Source organism: Lissotriton helveticus, chromosome 3_1 (genome assembly GCF_964261635.1).
Source record: "Lissotriton helveticus chromosome 3_1, aLisHel1.1, whole genome shotgun sequence".
NCBI classification, from domain to species: Eukaryota; Metazoa; Chordata; class Amphibia; order Caudata; family Salamandridae; genus Lissotriton; species Lissotriton helveticus.
The window spans coordinates 89,682,374-89,707,172 of record NC_136061.1 but is presented as its reverse complement, the minus strand read 5'-3'; the positions used below and the strand labels follow the sequence as shown (position 1 = coordinate 89,707,172).

Below are 24,799 nucleotides of genomic sequence, written 5' to 3'. Positions count from 1 at the left end.
CCTCTTTATTATTTCTTTGATCACTCCTTACACCCCTACCCGTACTCTCCGCTCCTCTTCTTTCTCCCTTCTCCAAGTTCCCCGTTTCCATAAATCCAGAACTGGGGGCACCCGGATCTCGGTTCTTGCTCCCCAGTTCTGGAACAGTCTTCCTTTCTCTATTCGCTCTATTCCTATTTACACTTCTTTCCGCAAAGCCTTAAAAACGTTTCTGTTTTCCCAGGCATTCCCTTGCTAGTCCCTCTGGATTCTTTGCAGAGTCAGGCCCAGTTCTCAGCGCCAGGAAGCCGCTTGGCCGCAGTGCGCTTTAGCAAATTCCTTTTTCATTTCATTTCATTTCGTTTATGTAGCAATTCACAGGACGCAGCACACTTCTGCGGTTTCTCAACACTAGAAATACTAATTGCTTATATTTCCCACTTTATAGTATTCAGTTCACCGACCTCAGGAAAATGAGTCTGCCTTGCTGGGATTCAAATGTCCAGATCTTCTGCTCACCGCATTTGTCAGTGGAGAGCGTTTAAGTCACAGAGCCATCCTTTGGCTACACGTTCTAACAAAGTAATGAAACAATAAAAAGTACGCAGAGCCAACAGATTCTATTACAGGACCGGAGGCTTCAGATTATGCTTCTCTTATCTTTACTGCAAAACACAGCAGCAGATGAAAATATACAATTTAGTGTAAAACAACTACATTGCCCATGATGCACACATATAGGCCATGCCTCCAAAGTGTATAAGAGCCTCCTGCGTGTTCCCATCATCCTCTTTCTTTGCTGCTCACAGCAAGAGATAAGTGCACCATTTCATGTTACCTCACTGTGCTATTTGCATGGGGGTTCTTTTGACTGTTCTTGTGAATTACGGATATAGTTATTGGTGTATGTTACCTTCTTTTGGTTATTTGTGAAGTGTTTTCTCTCAGGTTAATTTTAGGGAATTAGGAGCGAGCGCTCCGTCATCAGCGCGTGGCCGAGGGCTCGTCAGTGCGGTGTTTGTAGTGCCCGTCTTAGCGCTGTTCACACGCTCACAGGTGATAAAGCTTTCTCCTTTGAAGCGACGCAGGCTAGTCGCGTATTGAATTGTGGTCATTGACCAGGCAGCAGCAGCGGCTGTACTCACGGAGCCTTTGTTTTCCCGACCTAATTTCTCCCCGTTTCTTGCGCACAGTGCGCGGCGTCTGGGCTTCCTTAATCGCCCTGTCAAGACGAACGTGCCGGGTGGCTCTCGGTTAACGCGCGCTCCCCAACGCGCGCATTTAGGGCGTTTTTGGGCTCTTTTTAGGCGCGTTTGGGCGGCGCGACTCAGCGCCAAAATTCCTCAACTTCTCTCGCACGCATTAGGATCGGATGCCGCTCTGCTTAAGTATCGCCTTTGCTGGTTGTAAAATCCTGGCCAAATAGAGCGAGCACACGCTCTGTATATATATTAGTCTGATAATTGGCCTAGGTCTCTGACCTGTGAATACAACTTTGCTGATGTGGTTGTACATTTAAAAGTATCTGGAACTTGTGTGCAGGTGGGCTGACCCCCCCCCACCCCATTACCGATCCTGGTGGTTTGTGTGGCTATAAAGGCAAATACATACGGATAACTTATTTCAATCCAGCTATTGTCACGGAGGACTGGGTTAAAGACCCCAATGAGGATGAGGATGAGAGTTACGAAGGACAGCAGGAGACTGTCATGGAGGATAACCTCGTGGAAGCACTGGACGCCTCAGTCCAATCTTCGGTAAATAGGGCAATTGAGTCCACGGTTCCTCAGACCGTCCATCAGGCCCTGGCGGCCGCCTTACGCCCTATAAAACGGCAACTGGAGAGTTTTGCCAAGCGTCACGGCTATGGCAAAGAGTCGCAGAAGAAAAAAGTCTGAAGCTTCGGCTTCTAGTGAGGGCACGGTTACTACTAAGCAATGGCCCCATGCCCAGGCACTGTCAACGCTGCCCAGCAGCGGGGCTGGAGACCATTCCTATTCAGGGGGCAAGGCCAAATCTAAACAAAGGGTGCACCCCGATACTGATACTACCACAACGTGCACAGACACAGATACCGACACCTCAGAGGATCTTCCTCCTCTAAAGAAAGAGAAAATCTCACTGCCGTCAGCTTCGGAACCCCCGAATACGCCTTTCACCTTCGACCCGACAGACATCATGCATCCCAGGTCCTCAGACTGGACTCCACCTCCAGAGGTCTCTGATTATTTGCGTGAGAACCTCCGAAAGAGTTTTTCCAGGGAGGTATGTAACTGACTACGGTCGGAATGCCCACGTCCAGAAGTCCCAGATAAGGTGGCCGAGACACCAGAAATAGATGCCAGTCTCCTCACCTTCTTAAAGAAATTTCCCAAGGACCCAAAACGAGGCATCGACCGAGCATGGCGCGGATGTCAGGATAAGCGGCTAGACATAGTGGGCCCCTGGGCAAAAATCTTAGAGATGGCCTTGGTGGCCAAGGAGAGCGCTGCTCCTGTAGACCCTGAAATCCTAGCTGGTTGGACCCAACGGGCAATATGCCTTCTTGGCAATGCCAATTGCGTGATTTCAGCAGAACGGCGCAAGTCGCTGCTGATCAGAATGGATAGCAACTTAACGGAAGTGGCGGACGCAGAACCTGGTCCCTTTGGCGAGTGGGCAGCTCTTCGGAGAGCGATTCGTTAAAGACGTGTCGAAATATGTCAGCACTTTTACATCACTGGACAAAGCGCAAACTGGAATTAAGAGAGTCTTCCAGCAGGGTGTTTTTTATCGGGTCGGACGAGGCAGGGGCCGCTCGTCAGGCCGAAATTTCCAGCAAGGCTCCCAGAGAGGTGGCTTCGTTCGCGGCAGGGGGGGAGTGGGACTCCACATGTGGAGGTGCATTCTACCCCTCGCCAGAGATTCAACAGAGGACGTTTCCAGACTGGCGGCAACAGGGCAAACTTCAAGGCCCAACAATCCTCAGGTGAGTGTTACAGACCATTCTCATCTTCTTTGGGGGGGTCGCACTCAGCACTGTCTTCAATAATGGCAGAAGCTGACTCAGGATGTTTGGGTGTTGCAAACCATCAGGGGTTTTCAGTTGGAGTTTTATTCTCCTCCGTTTCAAAATGATCTGCCCGCGAATCTCCATTTTTCCCTACAAGATCGCAGTTTTATAGATGCAGAAATTGCACAGTTACTGCAGAAACACGCGATAGCACCTTGTAATGGGGGGCCTCACGGTTTATGCAGCAACATTTTCCTACTGCAGATGAAAGTAGGTGGAAACAGACTTGTCCTCAACCTGAAGGGTTTCAATCAGTTTCTCACATACAACCATCTGTTAGCAGACTTGTTGCAGGAAGGAGATTGGCTGGCGAGGTTAGATCTCAAGGACGCTTACCTCTCCATTTCGATTTTCCCGCCACACCGTCGCTTTCTCCAGGTACGGTGGAACAGTCAGTGGTACGAGTATTTGGCCCTTCCTTTCGGGCTTTCATCAGCTCCGTGGTGTTTCACCAAGGTGATGAAGCCAGTTGTGGCTCATCTGAGAGAGTGGGGGGTGAGACTGATAATCTATTTGGACGATATCCTGATCGTGGCTCAAAGCCAGGACACCCTTCTAAAGCACCTTCAGTTCACTACGACGCTGCTGCTGAACTTGGACTTTGTGATCAACCTCGCAAAGTCAGTGATTTCCCCGACGCAGTTGATAGACTTTCTCGGTTTCACGATAGACTCAAGGTCGGCTCAGTTGAGCCTTCCCAAGACAAAATTGATGGATCTCAAGAAAGAGATTCTTGCATTGCTGAGCAGACCGACGGTTGCGCTCAGGGCCATTGCCAGAGTAGTAGGGATTCTAGCCTCTTCAATCCAAGCCATATTTCCGGGCCCTCTCCATTACAGGGCCTTACAGCGTCTGAAGATTCAGCACATCCAGAAAGAGTTCTCCTACGCGGACAACATTCTATTGTCTCAGGAAGTCAGGACTGAACTGCAGTGGTGGCTGGGCCACGTAGATGCCTGAAATGGCAGAGCAATCTTCGGCTCACAACCAGAAGTAGTTATCGAGTCAGACGCCAGCCGTTGGGGCTGGGGTGCGTGCTGCGGAGGCATCTCCACAGGCGGAAGATGGTCTCAGCAGGAACTGTCGTTACACATAAACTGTCTAGAACTACTTGCCAGGTCTTTCGCAATTCGGACACTGTCCCCGAAGCAGACCTCTTGTTGCATCCTCCTTCGCATGGACAATGTGTCCGTGGTGAGGTATATCAACAAGTTGGAAGGCACGAGATCGTCCCTTCTGGTCGAAATAGCCAAGGACTTTAGGCATTATTGCCTCAACCAACAGATAACGGTGATTGCAGGGTACATATACCAGAACAATCCAATCAGGTGGCGGACTGGAACTCCAGGTACCTCAGGGACTTCAGCGACTGGAAGTTGCTTCCCAGAGTCTTTCAGTGGCTTCAGGACATTTGGGGTCCCTTTCAGTTGGACCTCTTTGCCGCCAGGCTCACGTACCAGATCCCTCAGTTTTTCAGCTGGAGGCCGGACCCGATGGCTCGGGCGACCGATGCATTTCTGCAGAATTGGTCGGGCACGACCCAGTATGCATTTCCCCCGTTCTTACTGATCCCCAGGGTGATGTCACAGGTGATCAGGCAATGGGCAGAGATAGTCCTCATGACACCGTGGTGGACATCACAGCTGTGGTTTCCGATGTTACTCCAGTGGAGTTGCGACCTTCCCAGGTTGCTCCCCAAGTCGAACTCATTGCTCCTGGGCCCTCTTCAGGAGAATCATCCCATGATTCTGGAGGGACGCCTCACGCTGAAGGCATGGAGGCTTTCAGGAAACAGTGGCACATGCCAGGAGTTTCGGACAAGGCTTCTGACTTTATCAAGCAGGCCTGGGCACCTTCCACGAGGAAGCGTTATTCCTCGGCCTGGAAAGGCTGGGTGGATTGGTGCTTGGAACGACATTTGGATCCCGTGGGGGCGGAATTATCCCAAGTGTTAAATATCCTTTCCGAAAAAGCTTCGGAGTGTCTGGCATATTGCTCGGTCAACAATTTCCGGTCAGCCATTTCAGCGGGTCATTTAATGGTGGGTGGCAAGCCAGTCGGCATGCATCCAGTGGTATACAAACTCCTTAAGGGCATCAGAGTTGCTAATCCTCCCAAACCTAAATACACGGGTCTGTGGGATGTCTCTTTAGTTATATCTCTGTTCAGTCATTGGTCTGTTAATGCTCTTCTATCTAGGAAGCAGTTATCGGCCAAATTGGCTACGCTGCTATGCCTCTCAGCGTGCAGACATTCATCGGACGTGAGAGCACGGAAGGGGTTTCTTTCACTATTACAGGATGTACCAAGACACTTTCTCGACACATTGACTACAATGCTTTCCCAGAGAATGAAAAATTATGTGTAGTGAATTGTTTAAAGGCATATGAGGAATGTACAAGGGCACTAAGACCACAGGGTTGTCCTCAACTGTTGCTTGCTTTACTGAAGCCGTATAAACCGGTGGTTGCTGCCACCATTGCCAGATGGCTTCGATTTATCATGCAGGAAGCTGGTATTGACATCCAAAGGTTTAGTGCACATTCTGTCAGAGGCGCTATGGCCTCAAAATCGTATATGTTGGGTCCTAACATTCAAGACATTATGCGTTGCGCAGATTGGTCTTCAGAGTCAACTTTTAAAACATTTTATTATAAGCCGGTGGGTGATATATTCATCTGTGGTATTTGGACAGCGTTAAACTAGCATAATCTGAAGCCTCCGGTCCTGTAATAGAATCAAAAATTTGCTAGCATGGGGCGTGGCCGACGGCCGACTAAGATGGCTGCTTAGTCTTTGAGCTCCGGGGTTGATCCAGCCCTTTACATAGATCCGCTCACTTATCCGTTACCATACGTGCTCCAACGGCTGAAGCGGACGTCCGAACCCAAGCGGCAGTGACCGGAGGGACTCCGGTGAAAATCCGAGGCTGCCTGCGGTTGGAATCGCTGTCTGAGAACGAGCGGCCTGCACGCAGCGGATGAACCTGGGACTGGAGTAGTGGCGACGCCCGGGTCAGGGGCTGACGCGGAGTGGTGCACGGCGCGGCTGACCATCCGGAGGTAGACACTTGCGCCCGACCTTCCCTGGCGCATCTCAGCGGAACTATCGACACCTTCTCCCGCGCGGGCCCCGTGGCCTGTGCTGACACTGTTTCCTGGGGATCCACGGCCAGCAGTCCCGTCGAGTGCGAACGGCTGACTTGGGGACCGGGCTGCGGCTGCCACGTGCACAGCAGACAAGCACCAGTAAGTGCTGCGAACTGTGGCGACGCTGCCCCAACGTACCTGTTACCACGACTCGCCACAGCTTTGAACATACGATTAGTGGTGACACGGGCCGAGATTCGTTTGCCGCTACGGACTGCGACATAGCCTCGTGCAGCTGCACCCTCCCCCCTGGCGCCGAGGTCCTGGCGAGTGCTGGGGCATTGGACACTACCTGCTTAAAAAGGACGCTGTGCAGGGATCCAATAGTGAGCTCCACAGAGGTGCTGGTGAGAGGCAGATCCTGCTATTGGACTGTGGCATACTGTGCAGAGTCGCCGCACGGAGACATAATAGCTCCCGCGCCAGATCAGAGGGAGAGGAGCAAAACCGATCCTTCATTTCCGTGCTGTGCCGACGGTTGGATTTACGGGGCGTTGTGTGCTCCTTCAGCCCCCCCCCCCCGGGCCCACTGACCACCTCGGACCCTGCTATGGGAGTAATATCCCAGAAAGACTTCAACCCCAGATATCTCCTCAATCCGCTGAGCCATGGCGGGCAGGGGTCCGAGAAACCAGGCCGCACAGCTCAAGCTCGATAAATTTGCGTATGACTAAAGCTCTCCTCCAGCGCCGGAAGGACGCCCATCACAACATAAGGTGCCGGATGGAGAAGGACCCAAAAAAGTCACACTCGAAGACATCATGAAAGCTCTCGCAAGCGTCCAGACTACGGTGGAAACAATCTCCACCGATGTCTTCTTGCTACGGCCGGACCTCCACAAAATGGGGGATAGGGTGAAAGAGGTTGAAATAGTTGCAAACTCTCTAGTTTTGGATACTTCAGAGGTACAGGTAACGGTCGCTCAACTCGAAAAAGAGAACAAGATACTCGCTGATAAGATTGATGACCAGGAAGGGCGTGCAAGACGGAATAACGTAAGAATTATTGGTATTCCAGAAACTGAAGGCGCCCAAGCAATGGATTTGTATGTGGAAGAGCTGGTAAAAACTAAACTACAACCTAAGGGACTCTCTCATTTCTTCTCAGTGGAACGAGCCCACAGGGTGCCAGGAGGAATACCTAAGCCGGGGGCACCCCCTAGACCAGTACTAGCCAGGCTTTTCAATTTCAGAGATAGAGACGCAATTTTGCAGGCGGCACAGATCTCGCCTGACTGAATTCTACTGTCACCTTCTTCCCTGATTACACTGCAGCTGTATCGAGACGCAGACGAAGTTTCTTTGAAATTAAAAAATTGCTCAGAGAACGGGAACTGCAGTATTCTATGCTCTTCCCTGCAAAACTTAGAGTAGTGGCTGGGGGCCGAACCTGGTTCTTTGATACGCCGGAGTTGGCTCACGACTGGCTGGAATGATGGAGTCCGGTGGGCCACGCTGATCGAGGGAATGGATCTCGCCGCCGTAGGGCTGGAGAAGAAGACCCGGGAAAGCAGGGTTCCCGGAGCCACGGATCTGGCCAGACGACGCCGCTGGAGGAGGAATAGACCGAGCAGAGGCGCCGGTGTTCCCCGTCGCGCTGAGCGGCTATATGGACTCTTGTGACTGAACCGTTTTGAGGTTTCGGACTGAGGCAAGCCTTGGAGTTTGAGAAGGGCTGGCGCCTTAAAGAACTCATTACCCCCCGACAAGCAAGTATTGCAGTCTTGGGTGGGAAGAAGCACTCTGCTGAGTTGGGGTGGCGGGCAGTTGCAGGCTTGCTAGGCAGGGAGTCAGGGAGTGGGGGTGGGAGCTGGGGTTAGGGAGTAACTGTTCGGTTTAATTTTGTTAAGTTAGTTGTAAGCATTGTTACTGGGGCAACACTCTCTTTTAATGGTGGATCCTTGCGGGGCAAGTGCAACATTGCATATTTGGCGCCTTTTAATATCTCTGATGGCTGAGCATGTTTCACAAGAGCTTAAGGCTGCCCAGGCAGCCTTAACAATACTGACTTGGAATGTCCGAGGGTTAGGAGACAAAGTGAAGAGAAGCTTGGTGCTACAACATTTAAAGCGTTGTGGCCCCGCGGTGGTTCTATTGCAAGAAACGCACCTAATGGGCTCGGCTGTCAAAGCTATGGATCGATGGGTATATAAAATGATTGCACATACAGAGTTTTCCTCAGGTTCTAGAGGCGTGGGGATACTTGTCAGAAAGAATTTCCCACTGGTGATACAACAGAAGCGAGTTGACAACCAAGGCCGTTTCGCGGCACTGACATGTCAATGGGAAGGGCGATTGTTTAATTTGGTCTCTGTTTATATCCCTCCGGCCCTTCACGCACAGGCCCACTCCGCTCTCACAGCGTTCCTAATGACACTGCCTGCTGCGACACTGCTCATAGGGGGCGACTTTAATGACATAATTGACGGCACAGTAGACAGATTCCCTAGCAGATCAGAGGTACAGGGTGGACGACGTCTCCTTGGTCTAGTGGACGCTCTGGGACTCACGGATAGTTGGAGATACAAACACCCTGGTGAGAAACAGTACACTTTCTGCTCCGGGGTCCATAACTGTCTCACACGCACTGATTATTTTCTAATATCCGCAGATGGCTTGCAGGGAATAGAGGAAGTATCTATCCGTCCTAGGGGTATATCAGATAATTCTCCACTGCTGCTAAAGTATACACATCACCAGACTCATAGAAAACATATGTTCCCGGTTCATGCTAGTTTTCTACATGTGGCCCCCATTATGAAAAACCTCACAGTCACTTCCAGACAATTTTTTCAAGAAAATGCGGGTTCGGTAGACTCCCCTAGCACGCTCTGGGAGGCCTATAAGGTAGTCCTGCGTGGGCAAGCAATAGCCTCAAATACAGGTCACAAACGGGCGCAGCGGGCGGATTTAGATAAACTTGAAGAGGACCTAGCCAATGCAATAACAGAACAGGTGGCACACCCGTCACTGGGAGCCGCCCACGAGGTTCACCTTAAACAAACTGCGTATGTGGCATATCAGAGGGAGATTACGAAAGGCAAACTCCAAGTAAATAGGCATAGAATATACGAAATGGGGGATAAAGCGGGAAAGATGCTAGCATGGCTGGATATAAAAGAAAGAGCGAACAGGGTCATTGCACAGTTGCTGTCCTCCACAGGCTCCGTGATCTCTGATCCAAATGGTATAGTTGACATCCTGGCCGATCATTATGAAAAACTATATGCTCCCCGGGCGTCATACACGACTGAGGAGGCGTATGACTATATTAAAGATCTGTCGATCCCTCAACTTTCCCCTGAAGAGGCACTCCAGCTAGAGGCAGACATCAACATAGAAGAGTTACAGACGACAACCTTCTCACTTGAATCTGGTAAGGCACTGGGGTCCAATAGACTCCCAGTAGAACTGTATAAAAGAACAGTGCAGACGGCTGCTCCCGTCTTACTCAGTATGTTTGCTGATAGACTCGAGGCAGGGGAGTTACCGAGAGATCAGCGACTTGCCACAATTGTCGCACTCCATAAGCCCGGCAGGCCAGAGACGGACAGCGCTTCCTACCGTCCAATCTCCTTGATAAACACAGAACCCAAGATCCTAGCCAAACTACTGGCGTTGCGGCTGACTCCCCACCTCTCCTCCTTAGTGAATCAGGACCAGTCTGGATTCATGCCACATCGTAGCACGGCACTTAAATTGCGTCGGCTTTACGCGGTCCTGGCGCGCACACCATATATCCAGGAGCCTGCAGTTATCCTTTCCCTGGACGCCACCATGGCGTTCGATACAGTGGAATGGCCTTACTTGTTCGCAGTGCCCCGTCATATGGGCTTCGGCACACGTTGCTGCCAATGGACACATCTCACGAGACTTCCCACTTGGCCAAGGCACAAGGCAGGGATGTCCGTTGTCCCCGCTGCTTTTTGCGCTGATTTTAGAACCACTTGCGATCTGGATCAGATGGGAACCCTCTATCAAAGGACTCTGTTGGACCGATATGTGGGAGGACCACATATCCCTATATGCGGATGATATCTTGTTGTACCTCACCTCCCCCAAGAAATCCATTCTAGAATTGCTGAACGTCAGTGAGAAGTTCGGTAGAGTGTCAGGTTACAGAATTAACTGGTCCAAGTCCATTTTCTATGTCCTGACCGCCCCCCCCCTCCTATTCTGCCCGTGAGTTGCCCCCTGAGAACTACCGCGACAGCATTCAAACACCTGGGTATTTACATTACGCCAGACCCAAACGAATTTTACGATCTAAATCTTAGACCCCACCTAGAGCGGTTTAAACGAGACGTTAAGGTGTGGCAAACTCTCCCTCTTACACTGTTGGGCAAGGCGGCATTATACAAAATGATGGCACTCCCGCGATTTCTTTATGTACTTGAAAATACGCCATTTCTGGTTCCTGACTCTTACTTCAGAACTGTAGCTACAACTGTTTCCAATCTTTTGTGGGATGGGAGGCCAGAGCGCATCGCACAAGATAAGTTGACAAGAAGTTGGTATGATGGGGGGATAGCGCTTCCAAATGTTGAGCTGTATTACTGGGCAGCCCATCTTAAGCAGATAAATTATTGGTTGCATGTCTCACAGACCGAACCGGCATACCTTGCTGACAGACAGTGCTTGGAGTGTAGAGGGCTGTTAAGAAATCTGTATAACCGGCACATGCCCTCAAACCTACTCGGCCCAACGCAACACTCTGTACAGCTTTGGTACAAAGCAAATAGGCTTCTTAAATGCTCTGGGACTATCACGCAAATAATTTCAAAGAAGGGAGGGTGATCAATTGATCAGAAAGGCACTTTTTACCACTTCGAAAAAGTGGAAGGTCCGGTATCAGCTAGTGCCCTGGGCAGACATGGGTAAACAAAACTGAGTTGCTGAAACGTTCCTAGAGAGGGGATGGTGTATATCTGGCGTGACCGAGGGTGTAGAAGTAACACCTTTGGGCATCCATTATGTTGGATGTATTTGCCTCACACACCCATTTGGGTGTCATGCTTCATCATCGGCGTTTGCTCCTCGTCGGGGAGGCGGTGCAATCCCCGACGGGCTCACCTCAATGAGGGGCTCTTTGGCGGAGATCTTTTGTATCCAACAGCCTTATGGTGAAGTGCGGGTGTGTGGGTATTGTGGCTAGTAGCCTAAGGGGTGATTTAAAATGTAGGGGGATTGCCGGAAACTATTTTATTCTGGGGGTATCCCGCTGCAGTTAAAAACGTGAAGCTCACTTGCTAGGTGCCAACCAGTTAAGTGAATTGGCCCTAGAGGAGCTCAGATGAGAAGTTGGTCAAACTCTCCCTATTACACTGTTGGGCAAGGCGGCATTATACAAAATGATGGCACTCCCGCGATTTCTTTATGTACTTGAAAATACGCCGATTCTGGTTCCTGACTCTTACTTCAGAACTGTAGCTACAACTGTTTCCAATCTTTTGTGGGATGGGAGGCCAGAGCGCATCGCACAAGATAAGTTGACAAGAAGTTGGTATGATGGGGGGATAGCGCTTCCAAATGTTGAGCTGTATTACTGGGCAGCCCATCTTAAGCAGATAAATTATTGGTTGCATGTCTCACAGACCGAACCGGCATACCTTGCTGACAGACAGTGCTTGGAGTGTAGAGGGCTGTTAAGAAATCTGTATAACCGGCACATGCCCTCAGACCTACTCGGCCCAACGCAACACTCTGTACAGCTTTGGTACAAAGCAAATAGGCTTCTTAAATGCTCTGGGACTATAACGCAAATGACACCGCTGTGGGACTCATACAGGTTAGGCTTTCTTCGTAAAAGTAAAGGGTTCCAGTACTGGGACAATATAGGCATTTCTGTGGTGGGTGATCTTTGGAAGGGGGTAAAAGTGGTAGATTTCTCTCACCTACAGACTCAATACGAAATGGCACAGACAGAGATATTCAGATACCTTCAAATTAGACATGCACTTCAGTCGGCCATACCTGCAGGTACCGAACTGCGGGAATCCTCCCCTCTAGAGGATAGACTTCTGACAGAATATATGCCGGATAGGGCCACTTCCCTGAAATGGATTAACAATCTTCCTGACATGACGTCCACACTAAAACAGACCTGGTCCAGAGACGTGGGAGACTTTGATGAGTCCGAGTGGCAGGAGGCCCTCTCATCCCCCCGAGAAACAGCAATACCCTCCAGGTTAAAACTGGTTCAACTTAAAATATTACATCGTACATATTACACTAGAACGACGCTATACAAAATAGGGTCGACTTCACATAAATATTGTCTACGACACTGCAGGGAGGAGGGGACGTTCTATCATACCATCTGGGACTGTAGACACATGGCAACGTATTGGACAGCAGTTATGCGTACAATTTCCCAAACTCTAGATGTTTCATTGGTGCCAGAGCCCCGACGCTGTTTGCTGAACGTGTGGGAGCCTAATGATTTAAATCACCGGCAACAAGACTGGGTAATTTTAGGCATGATGGTGGCAAAACGTAACATCGCCTTATTGTGGGGCTCGGAAGTACTACACTCCGCAAATGGTGCAGTGATATGGATGAAGTGATGGCAGCGGAGAAAGCAGTGTTTATTCACCGTGGGTGCCCCAAGAAATGGGAGAAAATCTGGGGGGCTTGGAATAAGTTTTGTGGATATATTTGTGAACCACCAAGCCTTGCAGAAGAAGAAATTGCCTCAGAGTGACACAGATTGGGTATGTAGGGATGAAAATGGGTTGCTGTGTCAATACGCATGGTTTTGTACTCGCGATCCACACACTGCATATTGCTTCAACTGTATGTATCAATGCCCTGATGGTTCTGTTAATAAAAAATATTTTTAAAAAAAATGTAAAAAATTTGCTAGCATTCGCACCAAGAATTTTCAATTCTATTAAGGACACGGAGGCGAGGAATATCCCACCCGGCTTTATTAACAGTATTAAAGCTTACCCGCCCATGTTGCATTTTATGATATACTTGATTATACAGTGGTTACGGATGTTTCATTTCCTTTATTATCAGGATCAGACAAGAAATCTGAATAGAAAAAGATGGATGGCAAGAGCTTGCGCTCGAAGATTTCAGTTTATACTCCACGTTGGAGGAAGTTTGGACTTATTCATGTTCACGTTTGGATTTGTGTTCTCTGCAAAGAGAGAGGATGATGGGAACACGCAGGAGGCTCTTATAGACTGTGGAGGCGTGACCTATATGTGTGCATCATGGGCAATGTAGTTGTTTTACACTAAATTGTATATTTTCATTGGCTGCTGTGTTTTGCAGTAAAGATAAAAGAAGCATAATCCTCGCCCCCGTGTCCTTAATAGAATTGAAAATTCTTGGCGCGAATGCTAGCAAATTTTTGATTCCGTCAGCTGTGGGGTCCCCTGTAAACATCGGTGGCTAAGGTGCTCTGCCTCTTTAAGAATGGTGAGGGCAGCCGTCCAACTGTCATCAAGAAGAAAAAACTCCAGACAGCGATCGGATTCCAAGATGAAAGGAGGCGCACCGAGGTAGCCTGAGGTTTCTCCTCGACAGGAAACCACAGAGAAGTTTGACCCCGGAGCTCCCTGGGAACCAAGTTCCATCTCATTATTCTTCCATTGGCTGCTGCAGACAAATGACGGATACTATGAAGCCCCCCTCCGTCTCATAAAAAAAGAGCTTTAGTTTGTGTACTATTTAATGATGAGGCAGTAGGAAAGAGGAACAATTTAGACTTTCAGTAAGTCATTTTAGAGAATATGTCACATAGCAAGAAAGGTGGGAGTGTCTGTGTCTGATAGATGTCCTGGGCATAATTGTACTCCGTCCTGCCCGAGGTCGATACGCGTCAGTCAGCTCAACGTCCAATTAGCAGACAGCAGGCGTTCTTTGTTTGAACCACAGGATTGCACGACCCAGCAGCCAAGCTGTGGCAAAAGAAGCCGCGAGCATACACCGGAGCCAAACGCAGACAAAGAGTACTGCTACAGGTACAAAAAAAGAACCACAAGTACAAAGTCAAACAAAATCAATAATATTCAATAACAAAGATAGAAAAATTCAGGCAGACTGTATCAACACTACCGAAGCCGAGCGCATACACCGGAGCCAAACCTGGACACAGAGCACTGCTACAGGTACAAAAAAAGAAGCACAAGTACAAAGTCAAACAAATTCGATAATATTCAATAACAAAGATAGAAAAATTCAGGCAGACCGTATCAACACCACCGAGTTCTAAAACAAGCTAACAGCAAACAAAATGGACGCCCCACGTTTTAAAACCAAGTAAACTTTTCCTACAAACATGCACACTCGGGTGTGCTTTTTCCTTTATTTCTAGAGTCAAAGTGCCTTCCTGCTGGCATAAAAGGTCCCTTATGTTCTTTATGGGGCTATCTGTTGGCCACATAAAGAAGATAAGAAAGCTTTTACGCCAGCAGGAAGTCAAGGAGCCCCGTCTGAAAAGGACGGGGCTTAGCCAGAAGGAGAACGTCACTAGGACCTCTTCTCCAATGGCTGGCCACCGTTTAGGAGGCCAGCCAATGGAGAAGAGGGTCGGGGCTTAACCCTCGCTAGTGAAGTACTGCTAAAATCATAAAATCTCGCGAGCTCGATGCGCAGTACGCCACGCGAGACCTAAAAAGTACAAGATGTTGCAGGTAAGTAACTTACTACTTTACATGGTTCGCGGATTGATGCACTTTGCACAGAATATGAAGCAGTGAGCATAGATTTGGAGGGCAACATGCCAGCATCTAAACAGACCTTTGAACATTGATAAATTAACTTATTTTTGCAAACAGTACTTAGAGAAAGGCAAGATTTCCAAGTTTTGAAAGTTTGAAAATGTTGGTAAAAGTAATGTCACAGTAGCACCCATCCCTCCAGTATAGAAATCTCGGGTAATCGCTGTGGCAAAACACTGCAAACGTCTTTCACCTCAGCCTGAGTACCACGGAACTACAGGGGTGCTTTGTCTATTGACCCTGTGGATCTTTCTGAACATGTGCAAGCTAGATAGCTCTACAAATGCATGCATATCCAATCCTACACCCTATATCTAGACCAGAGAGGCATCTTCTCCATACTCAAGAAGCACCAGAGCATTTTTTTTGGTGCAGCCGTAAGCACAGCTTTGGAAGTCTGGGAACATGAATGGCCAAGCCAGGGTTTGGATCCACCAGGAAGATCCTCACATTGTTGACTTGGCCTGTGTCCATAGATAAGTTGTGCATACAGCTGACGTAATATCTTTTAGAGGTGAGGCAACTGTAAAACAAGAAGTACACAGATCACAGTACACAGTGCTACAATATATTTCACCCTGTTTCCAAGACTATTGTAATGTCACACTTATGGTTTGTTTGCAGTTCTCATGAGCATGTTATTGAAAAAAAACTGAAGGAAAATTAAAAAGCTGTTTGGACTTTGCTGCTGGGGAGTCAATGATCTCTGGGGCATGAAGAATGACATCCAATAACACTCCAAGCTGCAGTTATTAATCCAGTGAGAAAAGAAAGCTTTAGAGAACGGCTTACCTATGTTGTGTCCAATACACATGAAAATAAATCTGCTGGAGGACCAGACATACTGTGAGATCCATACACATAAAGCCCATTTTATTATTATTTTTTTGGATAGAAATCTATATAAGGGGTCTTCGGAGCCTAGAACTCAAATACTGCAGTATAAGGGAAGTATTCTAAGAGATGTGTTTCAATCCCCTTGTGGGCAGGATCCCCCACTACTCACAATATGATTCAACAAGGTTATTTAAAATCTTGGGATTCGTTTCCACAGAATTATGTAATTCACTGTCACTATGATCCCACCAATTGGCTAGCATGCGTCTAGCATTTGGCAGAAGTAACATTCTTTTGCTATAGGGAAATAAAGAGGTGACAGATAGTAAAATAAGTCTCTTCAGTGTTCTACAGAACACGCAATAAAAGCCAACACCTGTTTTGCCCTGTAATGTTTTCAAGGCAGGGAAGTATCATGAGCATAAAGATAAATCAAGGATTAATTTATTTGAATTTATATATTGACAAGAATATGTGTGCAGAATAAACCATGTTGTGTGTGTACAAGTACAAACAAACAACTGTGAGCACACTGGTGAGCCACTGCAAAACAATGCAAGAAGTCTACTGTTTTCCTCTGAGTGACAGTTGGCTGATGCAAAAGATCAGGATAAAGATAACTTGGTGCAAAAAAATGATCAGACGTGTTATATAACAACACAAACTATAGAGTCAAGATTTGTCGGTGAGCAGTGAAAAAGGGAGAGATAATCGTGGAATTATCTCAGAATTTTAAGAGGAGGTCATTAGCCATTCACATAGTATACAAAAAGTGAATGGTTCGAGTTCGAAATTCTGAGCAAAAACAAATTGGCCAGGAGGTAAGTTGAATATTGTCCACAAAAAGTCAGACTGCTAAGCATTCACAGTGGTATGAATGCAGAAATTGGTACTTCAAAAACTTTGAATGATCATCGGGCAGTAGAAGGGTAGCTGGAGGGTAGAAAAATATCAAGTATCATTTGGCCACCTACACTTAAAAAAGATCCCTGATGTATGGCCACTAATCATGTTACTACAATGGGCTCATCTGCTAATATTATTTAATTTTCCAAGCAGTTGTGGACTCACTGAGTAGGCTTCACAGACCCCCATGAGTCCCCGGACCAAGGTTAGGAACTACTGGTCTAGAGTATCTTGGGGAAGAGGGCCAGTCACTAGACATTCACCTAGGAAGGGTGTGTGGATAACACCTCACCTCAAGCAGGCTGCAAGTAATGGCGTGACTCCTGTAAAAGTGTGTGCAACACTCAGCAGTAAAGGCAGGACCTTGTGCTGATCATGGACCACACTCTCCTGTTAAGTACTGCAACTCCAGATCAAACGTTGCACTTATGTGCGGGTACCTGACAGACCTAGTATAGGTTTACTTTTATTTGCTGACTACTCGCAACACAGTATAGCCGTGTGAGTGACCTGCCAGAATAATTTTTGTTCAAAACAATCCAATGACCCATTTTTTTCACTGGAAAAATGGAAAACAAAAACCCTGACAGATCTCTTCTAGGTAAAAAAAATAGGTGTCATAGAAGGAGGATCAGTAGGGGGACATTTGTCAGCAATTGTCCAATAAAGAGAAGAACCTAAGGGTCTTTGGTGATCTGACATCAGTAATTCAACAAAAGAAAACACCACTGCCCTCTTTAGAACTGACCCACTTTACCCCACTGAGGTAAGACATGCTCTGGAACTGAGTTCTTGTCTCTACTTGTTTTGATCTCTGGAGGCAGGAATATATAACACATATGGCTGACAGAGAACTAGTGGAGGACTAAGGACTTCAGTAGCAGGTGGCATGCTCTGTGCTCATTATTCTGCAAATATACTTAGATCTATTACCAATTTGCACCTCACATTACATTAATGGAGAAATAAATGTGTCCCACTTACAAAGTATCAGCAGAGTATGTCAACCAAAAACCTCATTAATTTTTCTGAATCCCACTGTCTTACTCAGACAGTTCTTCTAATATGGTACAAAAAGCAATCTGCTCTAAGAGACAGTACCAATACTGCGCACCAGTTCCCTAGGCGAAAGAACAAATACACAATATACTTTCCAGTTTCTCCCACATAACATTAGGAGAGAATCCAGACTCGTAGTGGACTCAAAAGCAGTCAGTATTGTGTTCTCCCACAGACCTTTAATAAGGTGAAATTAAATTCAATTCTGCTCTTATCAAGCTGAATGATTTTTTTTACAGCACTGGATCTAGGGTTCCTATCATATGACCGACAGATGCTGGCAGTGGGCACTGCCAGTTAGCCGAGCTTCCATTATGGATGGCATTAACAAAAGGTGTGGGCTCTGTAGTTACATAGATGCATGTATTGGTAGCCTTCGACCTACCAGGGAAATGCCTGATAGAATAAAAGAACAGTCCGGCTCAGCATGCATTTGGTGTCACCAGCAGTGGTATTCCTGTGCAACAAACATCCACTTTAGTTACTCTTCTAGCATTAGCCATGGTATTGACAAAATGCCAAAGAACTGCAAGGCCTTTTCTAGATCTACATGAGTTCTTGCCTTTTCATCAGGTCATCAGTGAGTGTATCAGGAAATCTCGGTGGAGATGAGACAGCACTTACATCTGTTCTCTTTATGTCGGAGACTTCACGTACATAGGTGATTCGCCCCTCACCAGCCCCAGGGCCCAGGAAGCCAAGCTCTGTCAGTTCTGTTTTGGAAGAAAACAAATGACAATGTTAATATTTCACAGACATACTGCACTTTAACACTTTATTGGTGGCAGATCGTACAATGCAATTCCTAATTTTCACACACTTTAGGATGGAACACATCACACTTTCTATGTTTTGCAAAGTATTAAATAACAAATAATTCCTGGACTTAAAAGCAATGAAGGGGATGACAAACAATGTGCGAAGATGAGGGAGAAATAAGGCCTGGTAATAAAAGTACATCCCAAGAACATAACAAAGAGACATAGGGATCTCAATCTCACTATGAAATATGATACATACATTCAAAAGGACACTTTTCCACAGCAGCTTTATTTATACCTGAAAACACTCAAACTCACAGACTTCCCCAGACTGGCACCATTATATAACACATCTTCCTTTTTTAAACAACAATAACTATGAAAGTAAAAACAATACATGCTCGTCCCTCCATTTGGGGCACCTTTTTACAGAATGTGATTTGTGGATATTAGTTTGATGAAGCTGAATTCCCTTGTCACCTCTCTTGCAATAAGGATCACCAGACTGAGACCTACATGCTGTACTAAGCACAAATGTATGATCAACTTTTTATTTTTTCACCTCTAGAGAAGGATGGGAGTGAATTACAAAGAGAGAATTTATCAAAGCTTACCAGTTCATAAAGTGTATAACAGCAGTTACAGTGAATAAGGAAGACAGACAGAAGTGACAAAAGAAAGCAGCAAAAAAGTGGAGACAGGTGTCTCGAAGGGAGGCCTTAGATTAGTCCAGAAAAGGACAAAAAAGATATGTCAGTAGCCACTTCCTGAGGGAAAGGGGAGGGTTGGTTTCTGATGCTAGCTGGAAGAGAGTTCAGTGAAGGAGCAATTAAGGGAAGACACAGTTTTAAACGTGTATGCCTCAATCCAAAGCCAGTCTGGCTTCAAAGGTTTATTAATTCTCCAGAGATAGGTAGGAGAGCAGAGTGACAACATCTATTCATAGGTATTGCTTTAAAGAAGAGGCAGTTACACATTAAGGTGATGCTTGTAGATAGAGGAATCCAGTGTAATTCCTGGAGAATGTATGTAGCTTCATCTCTTAGAAGAGGAAGCCATTCAAGCTGCAGAGAGAGAACGGGTTTGATTGAAGCAAGATATGAGTGAGGACCACCATCCAGAATAACCAAGTTGGCAAAATTGAGTCTGGAGATCAGCATGGGTGGACCACAATTTTCAAGTGCTCCTTTGGAACAAGATGTTCTACTTTTCTGAGGCAGCGGAGGAAGAAATTAGAAGCTTTAGTCACATTGTTGATGGGCACTAAGAGAGAGTCTGCTGGGAAGAAGGGACATTTCACATCTTACAACAGCGTGGAAGAAAGAAAATACAGCTTTAGAGGATACAGGAGGTTGGGATCCAGCTTGCACTGGAGTGAGAGGTGGGAACATAGGAGGAACTCTTGTTATGATTATGTATAGGACAGCTTTTAGACATCAAATTAGCAAGTGTAGTTCAGCATTATCTAAGACATCCGTGATAGATGAGCTTGAGGTGGGCGTTCTCCAGCACAGTCTCAGAAAGAATATGGTCACTGTAATAGTTTACATGCTGAATAAACACAATGAGATAAACTAAGAAAAACTATATATGGTCACAGTATCAGTACCAGTACCATTAGGTACCAGTAGGTAATGATGTTGATGATAACCCAAATAGTTTCCCTTAGGTGTTTCTAAAACTGGATTGCTGTGCATAATCACCTCTCTTATGCAATATAATCCTATAAAATGCTACCAAGAACAGTGCAATAACAAAAGTAATGTTATCAACTTTACAAACCACTGCTCATAAGCAGCTCCATAATTATCTGCATGGCTGGACAGACCGCCTCCTTGACCAGTTTGAACTCTTGTGAATGATGGTCTTGTGAATTCCTCCCCCTTCTTCCAACATACGCCTCTCATGAGGGAGAGGCCCCTTACAGCTCGCTCTAGTCTCTGCGGCTGTCAAATATCATCTCAGTGTTCCTAGCATGACCCAAAGATATTTTACTCAGAACTACAACAGTTGTTATCTACAGTTCTGGATTCTAGCATTCCCAATCAGCCTAAATGCTCCTTCCTCGCCCACCTTCCTCCTACAATATACTCTGCTTTGCTCACTACCACCAAGGAACACTGCAAATCTTTAGAAAGAGTCTGGCGTCTTGACTGTTGTTTCATCTGTAGAATCTTCTCCTAGGCAATATAAGAAACAAATCCATAAGGATGCTCTCTCTACTAATGTATTAAAATTCAAGAGGCATGTACCTCTACCAAGGAAGTTTTCAGGACAGTGCGGGATCTCATTCACCCCTTACAATTAATCAGCCATTACTCTTTTTCTACACCTCTGTAATGCTATCTCTGACTTCTTTCACAACAAAATCGCAATCATCAATAAACAACTTCGCACTTCTTACACTCCAACCTCCTGCTATTGCTAATCATTCACTCTCCTCTATAACCAGGTTTTCTTCTATGTCTAAGTTTTCCTTACTTTACCCTGGCTCTATTTCCCAGAATCATGTCTTCAATCAAATCCGGTTCTCCCTTCAATTCTCTGCCCATTGTCAAAACACCCATATTTACCAACCACTTTGATTATGTAATTCCTCCATCACTGCGAGCTCGGTACCATCCAAGTGGTAATCCACTCTTGTGCTAACATTACTAAAAAAATAACAGCTGTCAACCCCTCGACTCTTTGACCTTAAGTAGTGACCGCCCTTTCTCTCTCACACTTTACCTGTCAAAAATCTTGGAGAAAACCTGACATTAGCCAACTTTCTTTGTTTCTGAAAAACACCAATTCTTTATGATTCTTCTCAATCAGTGTTCCGGCCCAGTATGGAACACTTTATAAAGTTTCTAACAACCTGGGTATTATCCAAGGTGGCTCTGCTACGCTAATCCTTTTGGCTTTGTCTGTGGCCTTTACTTCTGCCTCTCGTCCTATTCTGCTCTTTCACTTGACTGAACTTGAGATCCAGAGAAAAGCCATGGCATGGTTTGTTTCTTTTCCTTCTGCCCACACACAAGCTGCTTTCTTGGTTCCATATCAAACCATTTTCAAAATCACTGCCTGTAGGGTAACTCAGGCCTCGTTCTAGATGCCCTTAGGCTCCCCCAAAAATCATCAAATCTTACGGTCTTAAATGAATGTCCTATGCTTTTAAATACAAATTCTTCTTAAGCTTGATGATAACCTCATGCTCTGTCAAACTAATTACCAGTAATGCCTTTTAGATGTATCTTCTTGGATAATATCCAATCTGCTTCAATTTAACACTGAAATAATAGTGGAACTTATAGTGGGGGGCTCTTTTCCTTAAGAGCCTCCTTTCACCCCCTGTTCAATATCCTGGCTTTAAATGTGATAGTGCCCTCAGCTTGCTCCTTAAATTTGGAAAATATCCCCTTTTAGAACCGGGGTCTCTTGTTGGCCGGGGTATGCAGCCTTGTCCAAGTAGGGACCACCGCTTCCGACAGGGTAGCTTGGCGCACAGCAGGAAGGCTTAACTTCAAAGGCGATGTGTAAAGTATTTGTGCAACACACACCAATAGTAACACAGTAAAACTCTCACAAAAGGACGCTACACCAGTTTTATATAAAACTAAAAAGTAGCTTTACATAAAAATTAGGCCAAATCAAAATTTTGAAAGACCTTTCTGCAAAAAAACCCATTAATACTACTACCATTTCTCCTGACCTCTGTGATAATATGGCTAATTTTTTCACCAATAAGATCAAGAAAATCTATGACACCTTCCCAAAACGCCCGCAGTCATCGGCCATTGTTGACCCTACTAGGCCCTCTCTCTCCTCTTTTCCTACACTTGAGCGAGAGAGCCTCCTTAAAATCTGCAGAAAGATTAAACCTGGCTCCCCGGCAGATCCCATAAAACCGGATACCTTCTGTGAAGCCCATGAATCTATCACAGAACACATCCGAGACATCATCAATCTGTCTCTTTCCACCGCCAGAGTTCCCTTCAAATGGAAGCAGGCTTGGGTTTCCCCCATCTTAAAAAAACCCACCTTAGACCCTTCGCTTCCTGAGAACTTCAGGCCCATCTCCTTGCTTCCCTGGCCTGCCAAAATCATCGAGGCATATGTTAACAACATTCTTTCCGATTTCCTCCGTACCAATAACACCCTGGATGACTCTCAGCACGGGTTTAGAGCTGGTCACAGCACCGAGACAGCCTTGCTCAGTGTTTCAGAGGACCTCCGTACCATTCTTGACACCGGCGGAACGGCAGCACTGGTCCTGTTGGATCTCAGTGCTGCATTCGATACGGTGTCACATGAGGTCCTCTTGACGAGACTGGAGGAAATTGGAGTTACAGGGATAGCCTTGGGATGGTTTAGAGACTTTCTTTCCAACAGGTCTTTCAGAGTCTCTACCCCCCCTTACATCTCTAAGGAGCATAGCATTGGACAGGGAGTGCCGCAGGGCTCTTCCCTAAGCCCCACCCTGTTCAATGTTTATGTCCGCCCTTTGGCGGAGGTGGCTAGAAGAAACGGACTTACACTGGTGTCCTACGCAGATGATACCCAGTTGGTGGTGGCTCTTAATAACAACAGTGGTCTGGAGGCTCATCACTTTAAACAGACACTTACTGACATCACCAACTGGATGACGGCGAACTTCCTTCATTTAAACGCTGGGAAAACAGAGATATTGCTCCTGGGGAAAAACACCTCGTCCTGGGGAGACAACTGGTGGCCTGAGGTTTTAGGCCCCCTCCCATGCCAAAGGAATGCGTCAAAAATCTGGGTGTCTGGGTGGACTCTGCTCTAAAGTTCACCCACCACACTAAAAAAGTAGCTGCCACGTGCTTTGGCATTTTACGCAACATCAGACCCATTTTGAAGTTTTTTGACTGCCGTACTCGCCAGCTAATTGTTCAGGCGACCATCCTTTCTAGACTGGACTATGCCAGCTCCCTTTTTTTGGGGGCAAATCTGGCGGAAATCGCCAGATTGCAGAGAGTTCAGAATGCGGCTGCCAGGGCTCTGGTAGGTCTCCCTCGCCATTCTTCGGTATCTGGAGCCTTGAAAAAACTGCACTGGCTCCCGGTGGGCAAAAGGATCCAGTTTAAGGCACTGTGCTTAGCCTTTAAAATCCTTAAAACCACCTCTCCCCCAATGTTGCGCCCGCTCCTGTCAGAGTACATTCCTAGGAGATCGCTCCGCTCAGAGGGACAACATCTTGTGATCATTCCCCGGACTAGACTGGCCAGAGTAGGCGGCCGTTCCTTTAGCTTCCTGGCTGCCAAGTTATGGAATAGTCTGCCTGAAGCTATCCGTGGTATACAGGACCTTTTAGCCTTCAGAAAGGCTGTTAAAACACATCTCTTTCAATAACTGTTCTTTTCTGCGCCTCTATCCCCCTGTAAACTGTCTATTCGCAGCGCCGGGACGCCCCTTGGCTGGGGCAGCCGTGCGCTATATAAATCACCATAACATTAACATTAACATTAACATTAACATCCAAAAGGGCAAGAATCCACATATAACCAATTAAAGATGCCAGTCAGAAGAGGGGTTACAAGTATTCCCGTAGGGCGGCTCTTTTAGCTGGGAAACACTAAAGCAAAACAGTTCCTCAGTTACGTGTAGCAGAATCAGCCAGCCTGTGTTTTTGGCACAGTTCGTCCTTCAGAGGGAGAACCTCTTAAGCCAACAGTTCCCCCCAGAAGCGGCAGATTTAGACACTGTTCCCAGTCTTAGAAGTTACGAGTTGGGGATTTAGATTAGTGAGGCCCTTGAACGCGGTTGCAGTCCCTGGTGTGCAGGGCCCCTCGCGCTGAGAGTTCAGTTGCTGCTTCAGTGTTTAAACTTTAGTTTATAAATGAAGGAGACTTGCGAGGTGTCCCGATGTGCTCACCGGAGGCCAAGAGAGTCAGGTTCGGGAAAGCCCGGTACCGCAACTCTCTCCTGTGCAGATGCGCTATCGGTGGTATTTCTCAAATGCCCCCAACAGGAATGACAGTCTGTCCGGCCCGCAATATAAAAAAAATGCAGGATGCCCATGGTCCCTGAAGGGGACCCCGTAGGAGGGCAGCCCCCCGCAGGACCCTGGGGCGGCACCGGTGAAGAGGCGCGGCTACAGGTATAAGGTTGCTCCCAGGCTTCGATTTTGTTGAGGCCCACAGGCAGCCTTCCCCCCTCCTTCTCCCATCAGGCCTGGGATCCCTCCCTTACATCGGAGGATCCCGGACACTCGCTTTGGCGGACACTATTTGGCGGTGAGTGTAGGCCTACGGGCTGGTACCCCCCTCCACCTACTCCCTCTTCTTGGAGGTTGAGCCGGGTTAGGCGGCCCGCTTAC

General features: G+C 47.0%; 1 protein-coding gene across 1 annotated transcript in view; it reads right to left on the bottom strand.

The window, feature by feature from the left end:
* DNMT3L (DNA methyltransferase 3 like) overlaps positions 1 to 24,799 on the bottom strand; it is a 214,242-nt gene that overhangs the window by 105,338 nt on the left and 84,105 nt on the right. The window contains exon 8 of the mRNA XM_078679281.1: positions 18,341 to 18,429. Coding sequence (XP_078535407.1) covers positions 18,341 to 18,429 — 89 coding nt within the window. The remainder of the gene's footprint in view (positions 1 to 18,340; positions 18,430 to 24,799) is intronic.